A 24,194-nucleotide genomic window follows, 5' to 3' on the forward strand; every position below is an offset into this window, starting at 1 on the left:
CACCGTTGTTGGGTCAAGTTACTCATCAAAGAGTTTCTTTAGTCATTTTTTGTCCAAATTAGCTTTAAGGTGAGAGCGCTGCTTTGTTAAATTGGGTATGTTAATCTATGAAGAAATTAAAAATTCAACGAGTATTTTCTTCCCGGTGGATCATTTGAAAACTGCGACATGCAAAATGCCTTTCCCCCTAAAAATATTTTAACGCTTTTGTTTTTGTTTACAAACTTTCCTGGTTTTCCCATAGCAAGCGCAGCCACAAATAGCTTATTTTTTTTTCTTCCTATATTCTTCTGGATGTCATCAGCCCGCCGCCTAATTACAGGCGGCGTCCTGCCCGCCAGCCAGCACCTTCTCCCTGCCTTGAACCGCGCTAACACTAATTGTTCCATTACATCAACACAATACACCATCGTCAGAAGAACAAAAGGCGGCAAAGAAGAAAAAGAAGAGCGGTAGAGACGAACTTGACACGCTAATTTTCATTAACCCCGATCTCTGGGCGCTTTCATCATCCGCCCGCCCTCCTCCTCCTCTTCCTCATCCTCATCTTCCTCCTCGCTGGCGAAGAACTCAAATTATGCGCGAGCGCCGCGGCTACGGCTAATTATCCAAAGAGTTCCTCATTAGGCCATTTCCAATCCCACCTTAGATCAACACTTACTCCGACCTGGGGGGATTCTCCCGTTCCCAGCAGCGGTTAAACAAACAATCAGTGCGAAGGATCAGGTGTTGCACTCGGAGAGGAGCCGGAAGAAGCTCAGGGTAAAACAACTGCTCGTCTCCAGCGCCCTGACGTCGATGCTAGCTGGCTTCCATTTCGCTCTCTGCTCGGGTCAGCAAGTTGTGGAAAGGTCTGAAGACGGGGCGGGGTTAAAAATGGACGCCACGACTACGATAAAGTCAAAATCAATGGCAAGCTATTCCCGCCACAGTTATTGACGTTGATGTTCTATTTAATCTATTAGTTGCATCACAGTGCAGCTTGGTTTACAAATTTGCACTCTGAGAACCCAACTTGGTTCTCTTCTTAATAGGATTATCACTTGCACGTTGGAATTTCTTGGGACATAAGATAAGATAAGATAAGATTCACAGGGAGCGGTGAGCAGCAGCAGCAGCCGCACTCGGGAATCATATTGTGATCTAACCTCCCAATTCCAACCCTTATTGCTGAGTGTCAAGCAGAGCGGCAACGGGTCCCATTTTTTATAGTCTTTGGTATGACCCGGCCTGGAATTGAACCCACGACCTCCCAGTCTCAGGGCGGACACTGTACCACTAGTCCACTGAGCTGGTAATGTGATGATATTATTATATTGAGTATATCTTTAGCACTGCTTTAAACATAACGAGCAACTCCACAGGGGAACAATTTGAAAAAAAAATTATGCTTATTAAAACTAAAACTGACTGTCTGTTTTTTTTTTTTTGTTTGTTTTTTAGCACGTCAAGTTTTTTCTCCGTAGCTTAAACTCTGGATCAGCAAAATTGCACTGATTAGCTAAAGTAAGACTGTAGCAAGAGCAGCTGATTAAGACTCATCTAAAGCTATGTAGCAACGTGCTCGTGCAGTCACAATTGAGACGGTGCTCTAAGTGGTGTCGCGACTACCAATATCCGCAAACAGAAAGCTAGCATAGTTGTGAGTTCTATTTCTGTTTATGCTGTTTTTTTTTTAGTTTTCAAAACTTGTATATATTCCATTTTAGCATTTTACTCGCATACACATATATTTCCTGTTTTTTTAAGAGAATGGGGGTTCTTATAGCTGAAAATTTTCGAAAAACTGAGATCCGTTTTTTGGATTCCGCATCCAAAAATGAGTCCAAACTAGTTGTCATCACATCAAAGGTTGCGAATGTGTCGAGCAAAGCATTAACGCACTTCCTGACTGGAACATTGAGAAGCATTTTATAACGCCTAAGATCAGGGATGGAAATTGCCCCGTACCTTTTGGGCAGAGTGAGAGACATGAAATGAGACGGATCCCAGAAGATCGCCAGATCATTTGCTCTGACTCACCTTTTATGATTTCCGGCGTTGTATCACAGTCAACTCATTCATGGTCTGTTCGTTGAATCCGTCCGCGAGAACCGGAAAAACTACGACATGTGCCAGTACATGTAACATGTTCCGAATAAATACATTGGATGTGACACAATTAGACATGGATTACAGTTAATCCCCAATTGTTGTGACTTCCTGTTGCTAAGTCCTTGAGCTAACCAACTTGAAAATATAGAAGTTTGACGTTATTAGGGCACAAAGTTTGACATTTTCATGGCAAAGTCTGGCAAACAGGAAGTAGAAAAATCACCAACAGTTGCAACTCCCAAATATGAAGTCCTTATGATAAATATTCAGACATTTGCCATTTTTTTGTGATGACGCTAACAATAGGAATGAAAAGGCTTGACTGTGGCAGATTCTTTGAAGTACTTAGCTCAACTATTAACTCTTTGACTGCCAGACGTTTTCAGAAAAGGGATGCCGTGGTTGCCAGCCGATTTAAGCATTTTTGACTGATCTTTCAAGGTCCACAGAAAATTATGTGTTTGGACTATGGAAACACACATACTACCAAATGAAAGATTGGACTCACATCTTTCATCAGAAAAAAAAGTTTATTTCTACCTTATTCCGTTTTTCAGTAATCAACAATAGAAAATGGTTAGTTTCACCTCTGTTTTGAAAAAAACGTCTTTTAACGTCTTTGGCACTCCTCCATAGGATTTTACGAAACGTTATTTAACGTTTTTGGCAGTCAAAGAGTTAATGTAAGCTAATTGATTTGATCGTGTTGGAGTTTCGCAATGAATCTTTTTTTGGTGGTGTTGCCGCAAACAGTTTGGACTTTTGCAAATCCTAACGACTTTATTATTAATCAGATTTTTTTAAATTGATTTATGTTTTTACATTTTCGTTGCAAAATGAGTCATTCGGTTGTTTTTGTCTTTGTGGTTGTTATGCTATCTGGTTCCAGAATGAATCTAAAACGCGACCTTCCTCTACAATTTTCCAAACGCTAAGACATTTAGCGGCAGACAATCTACACTACACTTGTGATATTTGAAGTTGGATGTCGTCTTAATTTTTTATCGCCTGCAGATCTCGTCAGCGTTCTTGGTGGACGTGTGGCAAAAAACGGCTTGGCGGCGGCGGAACGTTAGCAATTAGCAGCTAGCTTGCAGAAGTAAACGCCCGCCCGAGACAACACAGTTGCGATGCGCGGGAAATCACACGCGCGAGCAGCGAAAAGACAAATGAGGTTGGCATTGGAGGGTGGATGGAAACGATCCCAAATGCTAATGTTGAGTCCTTTGTGCCAAGATAGTTTGCCAGGAAGATCCTCCTGGTTCTTTGACATGAAAACAGGATTTACGCCGTGGCTCTTGACGCACAATTCCGATTATTTGCCTTTACGCCAGTAAATCCATATTTGATGTGATGAGTTAGTTAGGCGTGCTTATGACCACAAGGGAGTTTCAATGAGCTCTTTAGCTAACGTTGTCAAAGTTGACCATTGTTTGGTTGTGAAATGTTAGCAGTTAGCACGTGCTGCAGCGGTTGTCTTTGTTTATGGAGTGTGGCCATTTTGGTTAATCGATGGTCACTACAAAGTCGCAGCTTTCTAATGTGACTGAAAAAGAAGGTTTTATCCAAATCTACTTGAAAATATTGTGAAGTTTGGCGTTTTTCTGTGGCAAAATTTTTTTGAGTCTTCCATCATAGTTTTCTCTGTTTCTGGAATTTGGTGGATTTGGTGATGGCAGGCGACTCTGAAATCCGCTGAGCAATGGCAGCCTTTTAATATGACCGCCTTTGAATTAGTCATTGGTGAATACCAAAGCCTGGTATCATTATGGTGCCGGTATCGGGTAGTGATGAAGGATGCTCACCAGCCACTGATACTTCAGACAAAAAAAAATCTGATCTCGAGTAAGTCCAATAGTTGGTGCTACACTGCGGCGAATCATCATTTGCGTCTAAAAGACAGAACGTTTTTGTTCACACACATCTGCCATTGTGATCATTTACATTTTGTGTATCATAATTAGTCTACTATTGGTATCGGTGCTCAGTATCTATGAGTACTCAAAAGTGAATACTCGTACGGGTATTGGTGGGGGGGAAAAAGTGGCATCGAAGATTTTTACGCTTCTAAAGTTCTTACTACCATTTTTCAGTTGCAAAACGTTAGCATCTTAGCGCTTTTGGTTAGCGTAAGTGATGTGGGCGGTGGACTCTCCTCAGCGTGCTGACCAATGGCAGCCTTTTGATGTGCTGTGGCTCGTCAGCCTTCATCCTTCCTCCTCCCCCTCCCGGCATCGGGGTGTCATCGCGTCGGCGTTCCGCCAAACGGCAGCAGAACGCGCGGCGGGGCTGTCATTTCAAAATGGGACGGCGTCAGATCTGTTACTTTAACCTTGAAGCAATTAGCCACGGCTGAGCCGTAATGAATCCTGACATCACTCCGCTGTGATGAAACCTCTAATTGCTCTGCGGGAGGAAGAAAAAATGAAGCTTTTGACATCGCTGCTGACAGACGTTTTTTTTTTTTTTTTTTTTTTTCTCTCTCTCCATCCTCCTCCATCCCTCGTTGGCGGTTGGCCCGGTTGCAACTTGAAAGCAAGCCTAGCCTCGGTGCCATCAGCTGTCCCGACGCATGACAAAGACGACGACGGCGAGGCAAACTGGCTGCTTTCGCCCAAATGATGAGGCCCGTTTAAGGCGCCATGATGGACGCCATCGCTCAGAAGAACCCTAACCCGCCCACCCGCCATCCTCGCCGGGCCTCAAAAGTCAACGCCGTCTGACTTTTTTTTTTTTTTCCGCGCAGACTGTTTTAGAATATTTGTGCGCAGAAGCATCAGGGAAATACGCTGAATTAAAAATACTAAGTTGATGCGCGACCTCCGAGGTGATTGTTTGATCGTCACGTCTGCTTTTGATTAGTCAGGCCTGCTGTGGTTTTGATGAGCGTCATGGCTGACTGAGATGGAGAATCATTTATTCAACCTAATACTTTTTTTTTAATCCAAATGGATGACAAACACATAGATTTTTTTTTGATGTGATAGATTACAATAAAATGCAAAATATACATGCTAAAAAATCTAATTTTATGAAAGTATTTTTCAAGTGGAGACATGAATGGCGTTACAATTAAAATGTTAAAATTAGAATAATATTTTAATATTGTATCTTTTAAATCACACCATTTGAAATAACTGAAAAAAAAGTGACTTAGTTATTTATATATATATATATTATTTTAAAATGAGGCCATTAAAATTAAATCTTAATTTAATTAATAAAAGTTAAATTAGTCAGAACATTTTAAATGTATATAATGAAATAAAAAGAAAAGAAAATTCACAAGAAAAATAAAGTAATTTAAGACTTGACTCCAAAATTAAATTTTATAGAAATGCATTTTTTAGCTTATAAAATAACAATGCATGTCACTCAAACTCTTAATTAGGCCATTTACATCATAAATATTTTTTTATCATAATGAAGTAAACAAATTTAAAAATTACATTTTAACTCTATAAGTTCAATTCTCAAAACAGATCAATTTGAAATTTTGTATTATTTTTTTTTTAAATAATTTTATATTTTATATATTTTTTTTTAATTTTAAATATTTTTTTTAATAATAATAATAATTGCAATGGGGAAAATAAATAAAAATGTTTTTCTTACACATTTTAAAAATGGAGTTAGAATATGTGACATACTTTTCAACAGGCTTTAAGTTACAAAAAAAGAAAAGAAAAAAAGAAGTACCAGCAGTCATTTTTAAGTTATTGGATTTAAGATGGAAAAGAAAAAAAACAATCTCAAGGATAACGTTTGCCAGCATCGTTTCTTCCGTTTGAACGTCTTTTTTGAGTCTACTTGGTCAGTTGTGTTGTCTGAAGGCAACAGTGTATAGAAGATGTTGCAGAGATATTTTGGGTGGATGCTTGCAGGGGCGGATGAGGAGGAAGAAGAGGAGGGGGGGGGGCTGGCGGGCGAGGGAGGGGGGGGGGGGGGGGCTGGCGGGGGCGGGGTTAAGACGCTGTTTAGTGAGTGATGTCGGCAGATGTGATAATGAGAGGCCAAGCAGAGCAAGTGTTAGCTCATTATTGTCATGAAAAAGATATGGCGGCGTTACATCAGCCAGCGCAGAGAAAAGTGGCAATTAAAGGAGCCTCGCGAGGTTCCCGCTGCAGGCGAACACAGACGAGGAGCGACGAGAGGCGAGCGGAGGAGATGAGCGAGCGAGAGAGCCTCCCTCCGAAGAAAGCCCATCTGTTGTCAATAAGCCAGAAAAGAAAGAAAGGAAAGAGGCCTTAATCCGCTTTATTCACGTCTGCTGCCCTACGAGCTCGCGGTACGCGCAACCCTTCGCTGGCCTGTCGTCATCTTGCAAAGTCAACCACACACATTTCTAATTATTTGCAGGAATGTATTTTTTTTTCTAGAAAAGCCAAATATCTTGACTTTGAAAAGTCAAAAAAATCTTCCGTGAGAACAAAGCACATTTTTCTTAAAGTATTGCTAAAAAAAAATATGACTATGTCTAGAAAACGCATTTCTTCCGTTTTTAAAAGGACCAAACTACAACTTTTTTTCTAAAAAAAAATCTAACTACGTGTCATAAATCGGTTTATAGAAAAGCAGCATAATCTAGAGATAAGAGTATAACTCGTGAAAAAAAATCTAGAAAAAGTGCATTTTCTTGAAGAAAAATTGTCCTAGAAAATTTTAATCTGTTAGAAATTACATTTCTTCTCACATTTGTTGTTAAGAAAATTGCAACATATTTTCTGGAAAAATACCTTTTAAATAATGTATTGAAAACGGCACGTCTCGCTTTTGATAGCCATTGAAAAATATGGAAAAAATGTCTATGGTGCATTTCTTTGTTGAAAATACACATTTTTCTTGAAGAAAGCTTTCTAGAAAATCTTGCCACCAAATTACACAAAGTCAACCACACACCTTTCAAATTATGTACAGGGATGTATTTTTTTTCTAGAAAAGCCAAATCTCTTCTTTTTTTTTAAATGATCGGGGGGGGGGGGGGAGCTGTGGAAAAGTGCATATCTTTCTTGAAAAAAAATTTTTCTTTAAGTATTCTAAAAAGTATATATATGACTGTGTAGAAGTTGTTTCTTTTCTTTATAAAAAGTCAACACTACAGTACAATTTTTTTCTAGAAAAATGTAACTGTTATATGTATCATAGAAGGGCTTAATGCTGGGGAAAACATTGTTTTATAGAAAAGCAACATAATCTTGAGAAAAGTATGACTCGTGAAAAAATGTCCAGAAAAAAAGTGCATTTCTTTCTTGAAGAAAAAAATTGTGTTAGAAATTACATTTCTTCTTTTGAAGTCACATTTGTTCTTGAAAAACTACAACGTATTTTCTGGAAATAAACCTTAAAAAAAAAAAACATATTGAAAATGGCATGTCTTGCTTTTGTACAATAGCAAAATAGCCATTGAAAAATATGACTTCAAAAAATGTCTATCATGAATTTCTTTGTTGAAAACAAAACACATTTTTCTTGAAGAAAACTTTCTAGAAAAATCTGTTGGAAAATTTTGTTTTTCGTGAGACAAAAAAAGTTATCTAGAGAAACAGCATAATGTCTTGAAAAAGATGACGTTTTGAAAAATGTCTAGCAAACTGGATTTCTTTCAAAACAATTACCGTTTTCTTAAATACCATTCTTTCCAGAAAGACGACTTCTTAGTAAAAGTCTAGAAAAACTGTCATCCTACCTACAAGCATTTGTAGAAAATGTAACTTTTTAAAATTTGAATAAACATTTGTAGATACTTTTTTTTTTTCGAGAAAATGTTACTGTTTTTCTTGATAAATGGCAAGTTTTTAAATTAGTTTTGGTGGCAACTAAAATCAAGACATGGCGGTTACAAAAAGTACATCTATATAAATGTAAATAAACTGCGATGCATGTGGTTGCACAAGTGTGCACACCCTTTTATAAGTGGTTTGTGGTTATGTTCTGAATGAGCCAAATTACATTCAAACTCATGTTAAAACGGGAGACTTGTCGCCATTTCATGTTCATCTAATTAAGCCCAAATAAACTTCAGCTGTTCTAGTCAGCTTTGAGTTCATACGTTTTATAGGTTATGTTAATGGTGGAAGAACCTTTTTTTATTTTATTTTTTTAACATTACAAAAACCTGATATTTGAACAGGGCTGTGTAGACTTTTGTATATCCAATCCATCCAACGCTAATCCTCATTGTGGTATTATGTATTATTTTTATATCATGCATATTTGGTTTAAATATGGGAGGAAACTGCAGCACTTAGTAAACCCACGGCATGCAGCCATGCTGGAGAACATGTCAACTTCACATGGGATTTGAACCTACGACCTCTGAACTGTGAGGTGGATGTGCTAGCCAGTAAATGTATTCAAATTTAACAAGTAAAATGGTTTATATTTTAAACACTGTCGATGTTGTGTTTTTTTTTGTTCATCTTTAGATTGATTAGACAGCTAATGATCATGTTAGTGACGTCACAGGGGAGATTACGGCTCAAATTTCTTGTCTTTTTCATTATGTATTAATTACAGTGATGCATTGTCCCCCATTTTTAGTATTCTAGATTAAAAATAAATAAATCTTTTTTTTTTTTATCTCATTCAGACTGTTGAGCAGCTAATGATGTTTTAATCTTCTTTATTTGGGAAACGATTTTATTAACTTTGACATGTTTTTTTTTAAATTATTATTATTGAATTTTGTCCACTCGTGACCCCTCCATCTAAATTTACAGATGTTTGTCTAATTTGTGTGTGTGTGTGTGTTGGGGTCCAAAATCAAATTTCTCAAATCCAAATGATGAAATGAAATCTGTAGAAAATATGGAGTGCAGTGCAGTGAGTGTTTCCCGTGTGAAAAGCTCAACCTGCCAGTCAGCTTCACGCTGTCACTTTAACTCTCACTCAAGTGTGACCCACTTTAAACAAGTGACTGCCACTTTTTTTTTTTTTTTTTTTGCCGCTTTGTTTGCGCCACCATTTCACCAAACACACACACCATAAATTTAACTCTTCATAAAAAAAAATCATTGAAGGCTTTTAAAAAAAAATAATAATTAAGGATGAGCAGATATATGTACGCCGCCACGTGAATTCTGTTTGGTTTGCAGGGTGAAGGGCGCGCACACACTCACATACCCCCCCCCCCCAACCTCCATTTACATCCACCCGCGGAGTATGATAAATAAATCATAATGGCGACTAAGTCGTGCATATGAGCAGCGTGCGCAAAACGACGCACTGCCTCACAATCTGCCGCAACGCAAGACGCGCGTCTTAACTCGCGGGGGATGAAGACGATTTTGAAAACATTGAAAAACAATTGCGCCTTTTCTTCAAATTTGATGTAGAACAAATGCAAGTGACGTCAATGGGTGACAGACCTCCAGAATGCTCGCCAAATAGGCCCGTGGTCACATCTGCTCAACAGATTATGTAATTATATATTCCTAAATCAATTCTTACTTTTTTTTAAAAAAAAAAGTATCCATTAGGGTGACAAAACTGTGGTTTGTGGGCCAAATGTGGTCATAAATCAATTCCATACGTAAACCATCAAAGGTTTTCCTAAATGACAGACTGGAGCATTTTTGCATAATAATTATGAGGAATGAAAAGTTAAAAAAAAAAATTAAAATGTTTTAATTCAGTGGTGGCCAATGTGCGGTGTGGGGGCCATATTTGGTCATAAATCTGCTGCACTTTTCAGTTTTTTAAAACTATAAAATCAAAGTATTTAAATAAATTGGTCATAGACTTGCACTAAAATAAATATATTTGGTTTTGTTGAATATGCAAATTACATCATTGTAAATAAAATAATAAAAATCTCTACAAATGGGTGGCAAGGGGTCATATCTGGTCCAGCTTAAACATTTTGAAGGAATTGAAGGGCTAAAATGATTAAATGTATCAGTTGTGCACTAAAAAAATAATCGTTTATGGAACATGCAAAAGTTGACATTATGTAGAGAGGTGGAAATAATCCAGGACTAAAATTGTTATATATCAAATTGAGAGTTCAGCACTAAAATGGAAAAATATTTTAGTGACGGTCGGAAATACAAATCATTGTCATTGCAGCTGCATGTGCAAAAAAAATGTATGTGGTGCCATATATGGTCATATATCCGGTCCACATTCGCAAACCCCATTGAAACTTAAACGTGGCTTTCTGTTTTTAGCAAATAGTTATCATGCTTAGTCATAATAATAATCATGATAAGAGTTGACATTGAATGCCGTTTGCACGGCCCTCAAAATGGCCCCTGATGAGTAAAAGAAAAATTGCTCCCCTCCCTCCCCGTGCGGCCCTGCTGGCTTTTGGAGAATTTGTCGTCGTCCCCCCACTACCCCCCCCCCCCCCCCCCCTTTGTGGCGCGTCCTGCTGAGAAGTGGAAACATGTGAAATGCGCTCTTGTTGTGTGAGCAGCTGCCATGCAGGACGCATTCCCAATCCTGGCGCGTTCCCGAGCCCAAGCGCGTGCACGCCACTGTGCGTGTCACACGAAAGCTCGCACTTTAATTGAACAAATGTTCGGGGGGGAAAAAAGTGAAAGTTAAAACGTTTGCATGACGTCTTTATTCATTCCGTTCGTCTCCATCTAATAATAAACTTTAACTGTTTATTTACTAATGTTAAGTGTTTGTTTTTTTTTGTACAAAAAGACAAAGAAAAAACGGACAATCAGACGCGAGCAGTCCACCTGTTCCACAGTCATAAATCTCCCCCCCTCCCCCTCCCCCCACGTGTCCGTGCATGACTCTAAATGTCTTGAGTGTTTTCTTTCGGTCCCTACCGCGCGTGCGGCGGGCTGGACAGAGGGTTCAGTGCCGGCTGGCCCCCGGGTCCGAGGCCGTGGATGAGCACGCGGGGCACCAGCGGCCTCTGGATGCCCGCGGCCGCCGCAGCAGCAGCCGCAGCCGCCGCCGCGTGCGGGTGCGGGTGCGGGTGCGGCGCGGAGGGAGTCCGGTACATGCTGCTGTACATGGCGGCCGCAGCCGCCGCTGCCGCCGTGCTGCCGTCCACCGAGCCCAGAAGGCTCGGGTGGTAGAAGTAGGGCGACGGGAACATCCGCTGCAGGGCCGAGTAGTTTCCGGCCTCGGCCAGCAGCTCCAAGCCGACCGCCGTCTGACGCTTCCATTTGGTCCTGCGTGGGTGCGAAGACCGACAGCAACGTTAGTCCATCATGCAAAATTTATACAAATACAATCATTAAAAAAATAATAATAATAATCTATCAATTTTGGAAGATAAAAAAAACATGCCTCTAAATCAGTTGCAGACAACTTCCGAAATGCGGGCCATATATGGGCATACATTAGAGCCACTGTGCAATTCGATCATTTTTGGAAAAAATATTTGCCGTTTTTGTTTTTTTGTCCAGGTTTTAATCTGCATGATGTATTGGGGTAAAAATGCTTCCTGTATTTTTTTTTTCTTGGGGGGTCAAAATCAGGTGTAGTAGTCAACTTCCGGCATGCGGGCCATATATGGACATAAATCCAGTCGAGCGTGCAATTAAAAAAAAAAAAATCTTAAAAACATTGTTTTTTAATAGTCATTAATTGTATTGATAAAGGAAAATGCTAAATGTCATTTTAATGCAATAAATAAATAATTATTTAATCATTGGTGGCCAACTTTACACCAGTGTGTAGGCCAAATGTGGCTATTGGAAATTTGATAACTTGTGGATAAAAACAGATATTTGTGATTTTGAATGCAAGATTTGAGATTTTTTTTGGGGGGTGGGGGGGCACAATTTTAGTTTTTCACTGTGCATTATGAATTTGACAAAACAATGCTAATATTTTTTACACAATCAATCGATCAATTCATAATAATAATAATAATAATATGCTCCATGGGCATACTTCCGGCCCACAGTGAAAGTCGATAATTGTGGGGAAAAAGCAGCTTTAACAAATTGCAGGATGAGTTAGGGGAAAAATACTTCATTGTCATTTTCATTCCAAAAAAACATCCACAACAAAATTATCTGTGTCCAACATGTGGTGTGTGGGCCATTCATGGGCATCCTTCTGCAATTTGATGGATTTGAAAAATTTCTTTTTTTCCCTTCTAATATGCATGATAAATCACAAATAACAACAGATAAGATTGTGATCTAATCTTCACTTAAAAAAAACAAATACAAAAGATAGTGACCAACTTCCGGTTGTGCGCCATATATGGCCATGTGACCATTTCTATGTCTGTGGGGGTGGGGGGGGGGGGGTTAATTATTATTATTTTTGTTCCTCTAATCATGTAGATGATGACTGAGGTAAACATGGAAATTGTCATTTAAAAAAAAGCTCCTATATCAGGTGTGGCCAACTTCCGGTTCTGTGTGTATTTGGGCCTTGCTCATCATAGCTAATAATTAAAAAAGTTCAATAAAGATGTATATGGCGCTCAAAACAACCCTGATTTTTAGGCACCAATCAAGACCCTTAGAAAGAATCAGCACATTTACACAATTGCATCTAATCAATCATGATGATATTAAGTCCTAAACGACTCATCCAGTCAGCATATATAAACTGTCCATTAAATGAAAATCATCGCCAGCCACTGTGAAAATTGAAATAAAAAAAAAAAATCAATTGTGAAAATAATAACTCCAAATCGAGTGATAATAACACTTCAATTATTTTGTAGTTTTACGATAAAAACATATTTTCTAATTTATCATCACTGTTGAAAAGGAAATAAAACGAAGGCAAATAAATAGTTTTGGCCTGAAGGTGCAATTTAAGCCTCTTAAGAGAAAAAAAAAGTGTTCTTTTCTCTTCTTGTTGGCAGAGTTATTTATACTTGTATGAAAAAAAAATATGCCTGGAATATATTTCCGTCTCATTCTGACACTAATAATAATTGACATTGCAATGGATCGTATCGTGTTTGCAACTCGTGCACTCTACAAAAGTCCACATAAAAAATAAAAAATAAATCAAGCAAAAATAAGAATCACCTCAAAACCAAATCAGAATCGATCCAAATGTCAACAATACGAAGAAAACGATCATGCCCTTGCCATACATTAAAATTTACTTTCTAATAATATTACACAGGAATCGCCCCCCCCCCCTTCCTTTTTTTATGGTAAAACTTATTAAGAACATTTAATTAAAATAGAAAGTCAAGATTAATGCAAAAAAAAAAAATCACTTTTAATCCGACTTTTTATGCTCGTTTTCGTCAACCCGTAAAAACGATATCCGATCAAATCCGCATCACGATATTCAAACACAAGCACAAAGCCAGTACCAACATCATTGTCATGTTGCTGCAATCTGCACGTGTGGGTTTGGCGTACCGTCTGTTCTGGTACCAGGTCTTGACCTGCGTGTCGGTGAGGTTGAGGGCGGCCGCCAGGTCCATTCGGTCCTGCACGCTCAGGTACTTCTGGCGCTCGAAGCTGCGCTCCAGCTGGTTGAGTTGGTGGTCGGTGAAGGCCGTGCGCGCCTTGCGGGGCTTCTTGGTGCGAGCCGGCGGGCTGTCGCGGCTGCTGGAGATCTCGCGCTCGCCATCCTCTTTGCTCCCTGCGCGCGACCACCACAAGAGAAATCAATACGTGCGCAAAAGGGGGAAAACCTCGAGATCTTTCGGGGTTCAGCCGAAAAAAAAAAAGGATTTTCGGCTGGGAAGCGGGCAGGAATGATGTCAGCTTGGAAAAAAAAACAAGGCACGACCTTGTTTTATTTCGAAACATACGACTTGGGTTCTTGAAAGTATTCTTTATTTCATGTTTGCCACCTTGAAAACACTCAACATTTAATTGTTACTTAAAAAAAAAAAAAAAAAATACTGTTTTGCTTTGTTTCTTTAAAAATACATTTAAAAAGTACATTTTCTAAAAAATATATATATATTCTTAAATAAATGTTTTCCTTAGATATACACTTTTTGAATAGCATTTTTTTCTGCACTATACTTTTTGCTTAAATTCTTTTTTTAATGCGTTTTGTTCTTGCAACTATACTTTTCCTGAAAATACATTATAACTAATGTTCATTATTTTTCTTTTTTGTTCATGAAACTGCACTTTTTTCTTGAGTAAATATACATTTTCTCTAAAAACATTACATTTTCTTGAAAAATAGACATATATATATATATTCCTTTCTTTCTTTTTAAATCCAATAATATAAGTGGACTCGTGTTTTTTAGGGCGTGCAAAAACCGGAAGAAACCTTTTGAATTCAAACCTAAAAAGGTCGTTAAAATCCAGTTCGCACATTTAAGTGCATGTTAAGTCTTGTTTGTGTGTTTTAACAATTATTGCATCTGACGTTAAATTATCTGCAACAGCAACAATTCAATTTTTTGAATAAGCAAACAGTTAACATTTGAGCGCGGCGTTGATTCCTCTTTTGAAGGCGGCAAATTGTGTTTATTTTTATTTTCTATGTTATTTGAGAACCATTTCTTATTTCAAGTAACGATTTTTTTTTTTAATTAGCCATAATCTTAATTTCTCTTGTTTCGTGCTGGTGTTTGGTCGAAAACGTTTCCGGATTGTCTTGTCATTTCCCGCCTTCAACTTTCAATCAAATCACCTGCGTCAACTTTTAAATGAACTTGAGCTGAGGCGCGTGTTGTTGTAAAAATCAATATGTCAATCTATTTGTAGCCCCCTTGCGTTACCCCCCCCCCCCCTCCTTTTCCCCTCCTGCCTGCAGGAGTAACAATCATCTCTCTAATTGAGCCACCAGGGAAGCTCCGCGCACAGCTTCTTCTTTCTCCCATGAAGACCCCCCCCCCCCCCCCTCTTTCCCTCCCCCCCTCCCAACATCCTCCCTCCGTACCGTTGCACTTGACGTCGCCGTGCAGCAGCATCTCGTCCCGCCGATCCATCTTGCCCCCCCGGCCGTCGTCCTGCAGCTCCAGCTTGGGCCGGAAGCCGTCCGGGGCCGAGGCGCTCTCGGCGGCCTTTCCGGGCGACATGGGCACGCTGGTGCTGTAGGGCGCGCAGGCGGCCAGCGGCTTGCCGTCGCCCAGGATGTCCTTGATGAGGAAGGACGAGGTGGCGCTCCTCGGACCGCTGCAGCCCGCCCCGGCCGCGGGGAGCAGGAGGTGGTGGTGCGGAGGCTGCGGCAGGGGGGCCGCGGGCGGCCCGTGGTGCTGGTGGTGGTGCGGGTGGTGGTGGTGGTGGTGGTGCGGGTGATGGTGATGGAGGAGGAGGTTGGCGTCGGGCTCCGCCGGGTGCTCGCCGGTGACCGACAGCGGCGACGAGGGCGCCGTGCCCGCCACCGTGTCGGCGTCCGAGCAGGACGGCGGCGGCGACGGCGTGGCCCGCCCGCCCGCCAGGATGGTGTCGATGCCGAAGCTGGAGCCGCTCGATGCCTCCATCTTAGCGGGAGGGGGTCGTCATCACAGCCCGGGCGCGCCTCGATCTCCTCGCGGCCGCAAAAAAAGTTCACAGACGAAGAAGAAGAAATCAAAAAGGGAAATAAGTCCACAATCCAGCAGGTGAACTTCCACAGCATCCACGTGCGGCCCCTCCCACCCCACACCCGGATTCTTATTATTATGATTAATATTTTCTTCTTTGGCTTTTATTGCAAGTTGTTGCGTGCAAATTGCGCGTGCGAGCGCAGGCGTGCTCCGTCCGGCTGCCACATCATACTCGGCGCTCGCTCCAAAACCTTTTGCGGCTAATCGCCGCACTCGCGCGCTACAATCACTTCCTGACGTGACGTCACGGCCAACAGAGGGTGGAGGCGATTAATATTTTCTCCTTTCTAATAAACACGCCGACGCGGCTTGTCTCTTCATAGCACTCGAAAAAAAGAAAAACCTCCTCCTCTTCTTCTTCCTCCTCCTGCTTCTTCTTCTTTTCATCCACCTGCTCCTCCCTTCCCATTGGCTGACGCCCGGGACGGGCCGGCCAATCAGCGCGCGGCTTCTTGAAGACGGTTTTCAATGCTGAGAAATGAAGAAATGAAGCTCCTCTCTCTCTCTCTTTTTTTTTTTTGCTCTCTGCAGGCCTCAGCAGCGAGCTTTTATTTCCTAAACACTCCAAGAAAACGGGACTTTTTGTCTCCCCTTTTCTCGTTAAAAACAGATTTAATTCCGGCGTCATGGTACCCGCCCCCCCCCCCCACTCCCCCCTTATTCCATTTTTTTTTCTTTTTAATGTTTTTTCGTCGGAGTAACAGCGTTAATAAGGTTGTCATTTTCTAATGACTCGACTAATTATGGGCCGCTAATGAGCGCACCGCATCAAGCTCACGCGCACTTTGATTCATTCCCGCGCAATATTTTAAACATGCAATCTTTCTAAAATACAGTATTCATTTTTATCCCGCAGCAAGATTCATTTTTAATGACTTATTTCCTTCAGCTTTCAGATTTGACTTCAACATTCTCTTCTATGCGCTTATTAAATCAACATCTTGTTTATTTGATGCGCATTTGGACGCTGTATATTGGAATTCGTTCTAACAAATATAAACATAACACATGTGTGTGTGTGTTTTAATCTTATATTTCTCCTTGATTTTGTCCAAGTCATTCCAGTCTAGCAAATGGATTTATCAACATTAAAATGCTGTTAGTGCTGCAGAATTATTGAAATAAATTAACATTTCATACTTCGCCGAGCATCTCAATCGGAAATTTTGTCTGTAAAAAAATATCAAAGGAGCACACTCGCTTAAAAGTGATGGAATAAATAACATAAAAAAAGCCTACTTAATGAATAAGGAGGTGTTATGTTGTTTTATTTAGCTGTTGGGGGAAAAAAATAACAACGGAGGGAATATACAGTGAGAAGCAAGCTAGGGTGCCTCGACGCTGTCGTCCACACGGGGGCGACAAAGTGAAGCAAAAACGTTTTTAATTGCAACGCATGAGATACAAATTATATATTCAAAAAACATGACTAGCAGAAAGTAAATATAAACAAATGTGTATCGATTTTTTTTTTTACATTTTATTTTATTTTCATGTGCATGTTGTGTCCCAGCGTCATGACGTGTCCGTTGCGGCGGGAAAGTCGTGTAAACTGTCACCTCACACGGTTGGCGACCTTCAGAGCGCAGCAGCATCTGCGGTCATTTAGCCTGTCAATCAAGTCTCCGCAGAAAAAAAAAAGAGGAGGTAGTGGGAGGAGGCTCCAGTTTGCTAAATGACTTTTTGGGAAAAACAAACTCGTAATGATTGCAACACGGACTTGATGCAAATGAGACGAGGAAAAGGGAAGCAATAAGCAAAACTCAAGTTGGTCAACATTCCGTTAATAGTCTCTTAGGAAAAAAACATGAATGCAAATATTTTGTGAGGGTGCATTTATGCTTCTTTTGCACAACACGCGATCACTTCCCCTGATTGGAAACTGGGTCACGTTGATTAATAAAAGCTTTCAAAACTGTAAATAATTATTTGAGAGGCCATTTAGAACAAATAGAGGATTTTTTTTTTTTTTTTTACACATCATTAAATCATCAACATCATTCAATAGTTGTTGGTGATTTTCACTTTTTATTTGTTTCTTTTCTCTTAAGTTCCTCGCAGACTTGTCAGTATGGAATAAAATTAAATAGTGTACACGAGCAAAAGTGTGGGATCATATTTGACATGACGATGCAGTAAGCTGAAGATGAAGGTTTTTAAAGATATTCAATCCACGATTCGCTTCAATTTTACTGACACTGAAACAAAACATTGTCAAAAAAGGTACAACTGTACCTAATGATGTGTCTAAATGTTTTGCATTTAATCCATAAAGCCACACTGGGCTTTTTTATTTCCAACTGTTTCTAATAAAATGACTAAAGAGTGTTTTCTAGCTTTTTAATAATAATAATAATAATAATGATAATAATACTGCATTGTCATGCGTGTTGTGCTCTCCAAAATGCACTCGCAAATAAATCTGCTGTTGTACTTCCGGGTCATTTGGGCATAAAAAAATATTGGTAACTAAACCTTCACTTTTCAGATTTTTTTTTTTTTTGCTGCATATTCATTAATAATAGATAATATACGTTTTCTAGCTTTTACTTAAAAAAAAAAAAAAAAAAGAAGCAATTATTTGATCCAGTTTTTGTTACATAACAAGAGACCAACACGTGATCATACTCACGGTGTAAACTTAACTGGACCAATTAGTGCTGTTTTTTTTTGTGGCGGTGGTTTAAACAAAACAAACAAAACAAAGATCAAAGATCATTTTCTTTCTGATCACTCTTGCTTTTGTTCTGAATGTGGGGATGTGCGCGCTCTCGCGGGGCAGAGGCGGATCTATTATTCAATCGGGGTCCATAGCACACCTTTTTCTAATTTGAAATATCAAATACTTATTTGGACCAAAACATTTTTTTGTGCCGTTTTCTACTTTTTCTAGTATTCCAAATATGTGGTGGGCAAGACTAATTGTATATTTTTCTCTTATATGTACATTCAAGTTAGTGTTTTGCAGTATAACATCAAAGTGGACTTATGTCTAGTTTTTATTCGTCAACTCATTCACTGCCATTGACGGCTTTAGACGTCAAAAATTCTTTTAAACTGTTTCTATTAGTTTAAATTTTTTTCCACTTTTGTTAACAAGAGTATGAAAACCTAGAAAAAAAGTTTTTATCGTACATTTAGAACAGATATAAAATGTGTGATTAATCATGAGTTAACTATTGAAGTCATGTGATTAATTACAATTAAAAAATTTAAGTCACCTGACGACCTCATTTTTTAATAATCTTTTTCTTTTTTGAAAAAGATCATTTTAAAATGATTTATTATTTGAAAAAAAGATTATTAAAAATTAGGTTGTCAGGCAGTTTTTTTAATTGTAATTAATCACATGACTTCAATAGTTAACTCATGATTAATCACACATTTTATATCTGTTCTAAATGTACAACAACAACTTCTTTCTAGGTTTTCATACTCTTGTTAACAAAAGTGGGGAAAAATGTTAAACTAATAGAAATAGTTCAAATGGATTTTTGACGTCTATAGCCGTCAATGGCAGTAAATGAGTTAAAAGAAAAAAATCCTTTTATCTTGTCAATATTTTATTTAAACAAGCGCAGGTGAGTTTGATTTGGAACCCGACGAAGGCGGAAATGACGATCCCAACGCGGCGAATAATTCCGACACGACGAGCGCATTGATCGGAGCGTGTTTCCAATGTGGTCCTGACAAGCATGTGTGTGTGTGTGTGTGTGTGTGTGTGCGTGAGGGGAGGGAGGGCGCGGGGGGTGCAATCCCATCATTACCAAAGCTGTCAATCAAGCGAAGCTCGCCGCCTTCCGCCAGCAGCCTTCCCGACTGATTGATCCGTGCTGATGGCATCGCACAAATAATTACCGCCACGCTCCTGACGTGCGCGTTCACGCTTCGCCAAGGTAATCGGAAACAGTGTGTGTGGAGGGAGGGGGGGAGGGGGGGTGGGCATTTCGGATTATCCCGGAAGGGGCTGACCATCGGGCTATGCGTCACTTCCTGTCATATGGTATGACGTTCTCGTCGCATATAATAATGAGAAAATGTTCACAAGTTACTTTCTGCTCAAGATAGCTCTTAATATGCAAAGAAAAATGCACTGAGTGTCACCAACATCTTACAATTGCAGTTATGCCACCTGGTGGCAGAAAAATGACCAACACAAATCAATATCACACTCCTTTTTTACAGTGCAGTACATCTTTTTAATTTGAACTCAATTTTATGAATATTATGAAATTACTGTATAAATGACTAAAAGATGCAGCCATATTTATATTTATATATAATATATATATATTTATATTTTAAACATTTTCCATTTTTATGTTAAGACTATGAAAACTTTGGGGGGGGGGATTATTGTACATTTTATTGTGCATTTAGAACAGATATAGAATTTGCAATTAATCGTGAGTTAACTATTTAAGTCATGTGATTAATTACAACTACAAAAAATTAATCGCCTGACACCCCTAAAATGTATTAAAAATAAATAAAAAACTAAGAAAAAGCATGGAAATTATTGACACTCAATTTTGTCATTTTGCAATCAAATTCCAAAATGTAACCAATTATTTTTATTTATTCTTTTTTTGGGGGGGAAACGCTACATCGATACCTATATGGACATTCATTTGCAAAAGGTTTTTATTTTTGCCAATATAAGAATAAAAAAAAAAAACAATATCAAAGAAAACACTTCCACTTGATGCATCTAAAAAGTATTTACAGCGCATCACTTTTTCCACAATTTATTTAGACAAAAATCTTGAAGAAAAAAAAAATCTGGCTTCAAGCTGTCACTCCCTGCTCACATACTTTGTCTTAAAGAAAGCCTGTTTAGCTTCACGCTAACATAAGGGTAGATGTGCTAGCAAATAGCATCTATGTGACGGTGTTAACGTTTACTCTGGAGCAGCACATGTACACAGATAATATACTTCCCACATGCATATATTCTTTTTCCTCTACGTAGAGCGACTCATTGCTGCAGCTTACTGAGGAGCTGTCAAGCTCTCCATGCATATCTTTAAGTCTGTATTGTGCTGCCCTCAGGTCAAGTGTGAGCACAGCCAAAATTGTCAGATAAGAGCTTTGCCGTGTCCACATTGCGCACCTCTACTGCGCCATTAATGACCCCCGTCGACAACGGCGCTTAAAAAAAAAAAAAAAAATTATGCAATCTGATGCACAACACAAGGTGAACTCGCGCGCTCGCGAGGAAGCGAGCGATGATTAAATGATCAAACGGCCGGCGTGTCACCGCCAGGCGCTCGTCTTCGCCACGAGTGGGTGAGGAGAGAAGAAGAAGGAGAAGGAAAAAAAAAAAGTTGGGCTGTTTCAAGCGCGCGAGTAATTACAGCCGCCATGTCAGCTTGACATTAATGCAGCCGGTAGAGAGCGCCTAATTGGCCTCGGAGGAGCCCAGAGTGAACCAGAAAATATATTAACATTTTAAAAAAGCATATTTTGCCTAATCCGCTCACTTTCCAACAATATTTGAAGACCCCAAAAAACGCCCCCGGGCGGGAGAATTTAAATGAGCGATTTTGTTTTTGAAGGAAACGGCCAATGAGACAGAAAAGAGAGTAAAGGGGGGAGGGGGTTCGAGGGAAAGGGGGTGGGGGGTGGGGGGGGATCATTAGAGAGGCTGACAGGCTGGCTGGCTGCTGACTGGCTGGCCTGTCACGGCGCACCACCACATGAAAAGAGCCATAAACGTGCAGCCACAAGTCAAAGCTTATTATCTGCATGTTCAAATGATGCAAAGGGGGCGGAAGGGGGGAGGGGGGGGCATTCGTGTCTGCTGTAGGGGAGAAATTGGCCAGATGGAAGATCTTGTAACCACTTAGCAAACGCACAACAAACGTCTGCACCCCCCCCCCCCCAAAAAATAATGATAATAATAATACTGCATTGTCATGCGTGTTGTGCTCTCCAAAATGCACTCGCAAATAAATCTGCTTTTGCACTTGTGGGTCTTTTGGGCTTCAAAATTCTTGGTAAATAAACCTTCACTTTTCGAATTTTTTCGCTGCATATTCATCAATAATAGATGATAAACGATCAAAGATTTGATTGGCTCAGATTGCAGCTGACTTTATGGGGTGGACAAGATAAAAATGGCATTTAAGAGGTTCTCCAGACTTTTGTAATATTTTTATGTAACTATTTTCAAGTATTCTTTCATCTTAGTTTTTTTTCTTAATTTTTTAAATTCAGAAACTTTACGTTTTAGTATTTTGTATGTGGATTATTCCAAATTTGCTGGGTGGGACGCAAGCCGTCCTCCAATTCTGGGATGACCCTTCAACAATTTGCTACTTGCCACAAATGGCCACAGCTGGTCACGCACCTGAAGCCGATGTGGAAATCAGGGCTCCTCCCTTGCCCCGATTGGTGGACCGAGTTGGGGACGAGGGGGCCACCAATCAGGGAGGAGCGCTCAAACACACACAAAAAAAAAACAAAAAAACATGGTGGGCCATCACACCTATTTGCTCCTGTCACAAAAATGTTGATTTGCTGTTTTTTCACTAGTTTTGTGTTTTATTTTCAAATTGACAATTAAGGCGACCACAAACCAAAAACTTGTCATTTATTTGCAGATGTGCAACCGAAAAATGTGACTCACCAAATGGCTTGCAGCGAAGGTCAGTGATTTTTAATTTTTTTTAAATTTATTTTTACATGCATTGGTCATTCACTCTATCACATCATTTTCTTTCTCATTTTTCCCACACACACTTTTTGGATAACACGTCCCCTGTTTATATCATGCATTAATCAACACACTTTGTTTGATATTCAGTTGCTTAAACTTGCCCGCCTTCCAACGTGTTGCCGTTCCTCTCCCTTATAATCCACCTAAGTCAAATTTCACTGCCAAAGTTGTGCCGACCTCAATCCAAAGTGAAGCAACGTCGCCATCTACAAGGACCTGTTGGTCATTACACTGGTTTGTAATCCTGATTTATTTTTTTTTTTTGACTGCCACGTTGAAAAATATACTTTGACGGGCAGTAAACGGTTCAATTGTAGCTGGTGAGCAGAAACGTGCACGGCAGTGAATGAGTTTATTGGAAATCAGACTAGGAAGGCATCCTGGGGGAAAAAAATGGTCCCCTCAAAGGGCTCTCGGGGTCAGCATGTAATAACTCGTTTGGGGGTCCCCATGTAGTCATGATGCCCCTCTTCCCACTGCAATGTAGCCATTTTGTGTCAAACTTGATTTTTTTCCCAAATTTATTTTTTTTATTTTTATTTTATTTATTTTTATTTTTATTTTATTTATTTTTATTTTATTTATTATTATTTTATTTATTTATTATTATTTTATTTATTATCATTTTATTTATTTATTATTTTATTTATTATTATTTTTATTTTATTTATTATTATTATTTTTATTTTATTTATTATTATTATTTTTATTTTATTTATTATTATTATTTTTATTTTATTTATTTATTATTTTATTTATTATTATTATTTTTATTTTATTTATTATTATTTTTATTTTATTTATTATTATTATTATTTTATTTATTTATTATTATTTTTATTTATTTATTGTTTTTTAATTATTATTTTTTTTTTTTTCTGTGCCATTCTATTTATCTTAGGCATTTAAAATGACACAAAAATGACCGCGAGTGCCCCCCCCCTCCCCAAAATCTTTTCGAACCCCTCATCTTTTGATACCTGATGATAATGTAAGCGGAAGTGGACTTGGACTGTCCAGATCGTAAAACCTCACAAACATGTTTTTGTTCTCACTTCCCACCATCTTCTCAATCCTTTTTGTGTCTTTCCTCGCCGGAGGTGCTAGCCCCGCCCCTCCACTTCCCTTCTCGCCGTCTCGTGTCCGCCGGCATCCCCCCGCCCCCCCCGCCCCCTTCCCTCCTCATCTCAGGTTCAGTTTTCCAAAAGGGCAAAAAGCTCTCGCGGCCGAGCCGTTTTGGCACCGGCGGGGGTCTCGGCTGCCCTCGTCAGCGCGCAACGCCGCTAACGCTTCATGACTGCGCTCGTCTCTTGTCGCATCATCGCACCGTGTGCTTAAACGCGTACCCGGATGCATCTTGGAAACATTTAGTGGACTTTTGTGTGTTTTGGAAAATCCTGGACTCATTCAGCAACAAGAATTTGGTGGACATGTTTGTCATGGGTAGAATCACAAAAAAACTCGATGGCTGGAAAAGAAACAGGAAGTCGGCCATTTTGGTTCAAGTCAGGGTCGTTTTGGCATTTGAAAGTCACAAAAGAACACAAAACCTTCGACGCCTCATCAACGCCAACCAATCATTTCCCATCGCCTCTTAACTCATTCGCTCCCAAAAACGTGTAAATACGTTCTATTGTAAATATTACCTACCATGCTCCCAAAGACGTATTTATGTTTTTGTTTTGTTTTAATGCTAGAGCATACAGAAGGCAATGATTTACAAATACGGCCAGCAGATGGCAGCAGAGTATAAGAGATCACACCGGGCGGGCCATGTTGCAAAAAGCTCTTTCCCGTTGTTGAATATGATGAAACGTAGCTGTTTTCGAACGCTAATTGCTGCAAAACGGAAACAGATAGAAACATACTTTTTTTTTTCCTGTTGAAAGAAGAGACGCTAATCTTTCTTTAGCAATAGAATATTCTGTG

The 24,194-nt window shown here is 39.5% G+C and overlaps 1 protein-coding gene and 1 long non-coding RNA gene across 2 annotated transcripts in view; one reads left to right on the forward strand and one right to left on the reverse strand.

Annotated features, from left to right (window-relative positions):
• The window catches only part of LOC144062792 (uncharacterized), a 125,621-nt gene extending 120,294 nt beyond the window's left edge, over positions 1-5,327 (forward strand). Inside the window, exon 4 of the long non-coding RNA XR_013296448.1 lies at positions 4,631-5,327. This is a non-coding gene — a long non-coding RNA (uncharacterized LOC144062792). The remainder of the gene's footprint in view (positions 1-4,630) is intronic.
• A 5,314-nt stretch (positions 5,328-10,641) lies between these two features.
• Positions 10,642-15,881, reverse strand: barhl2 (BarH-like homeobox 2). The gene is made up of 3 exons (XM_077584302.1): positions 14,896-15,881; positions 13,404-13,629; positions 10,642-11,228 (listed from the first exon to the last, which is right to left on the reverse strand). Exons 1-3 carry the CDS (start codon positions 15,437-15,439, stop codon positions 10,874-10,876), a joined length of 1,125 nt encoding a protein of 374 aa, XP_077440428.1. The 5' UTR covers positions 15,440-15,881; the 3' UTR covers positions 10,642-10,873.
• Positions 15,882-24,194: the final 8,313 nt, after the last annotated feature.

The sequence above is a fragment of the Vanacampus margaritifer genome, chromosome 13, assembly GCF_051991255.1.
Source record: "Vanacampus margaritifer isolate UIUO_Vmar chromosome 13, RoL_Vmar_1.0, whole genome shotgun sequence".
Taxonomy (NCBI): Eukaryota; Metazoa; Chordata; class Actinopteri; order Syngnathiformes; family Syngnathidae; genus Vanacampus; species Vanacampus margaritifer.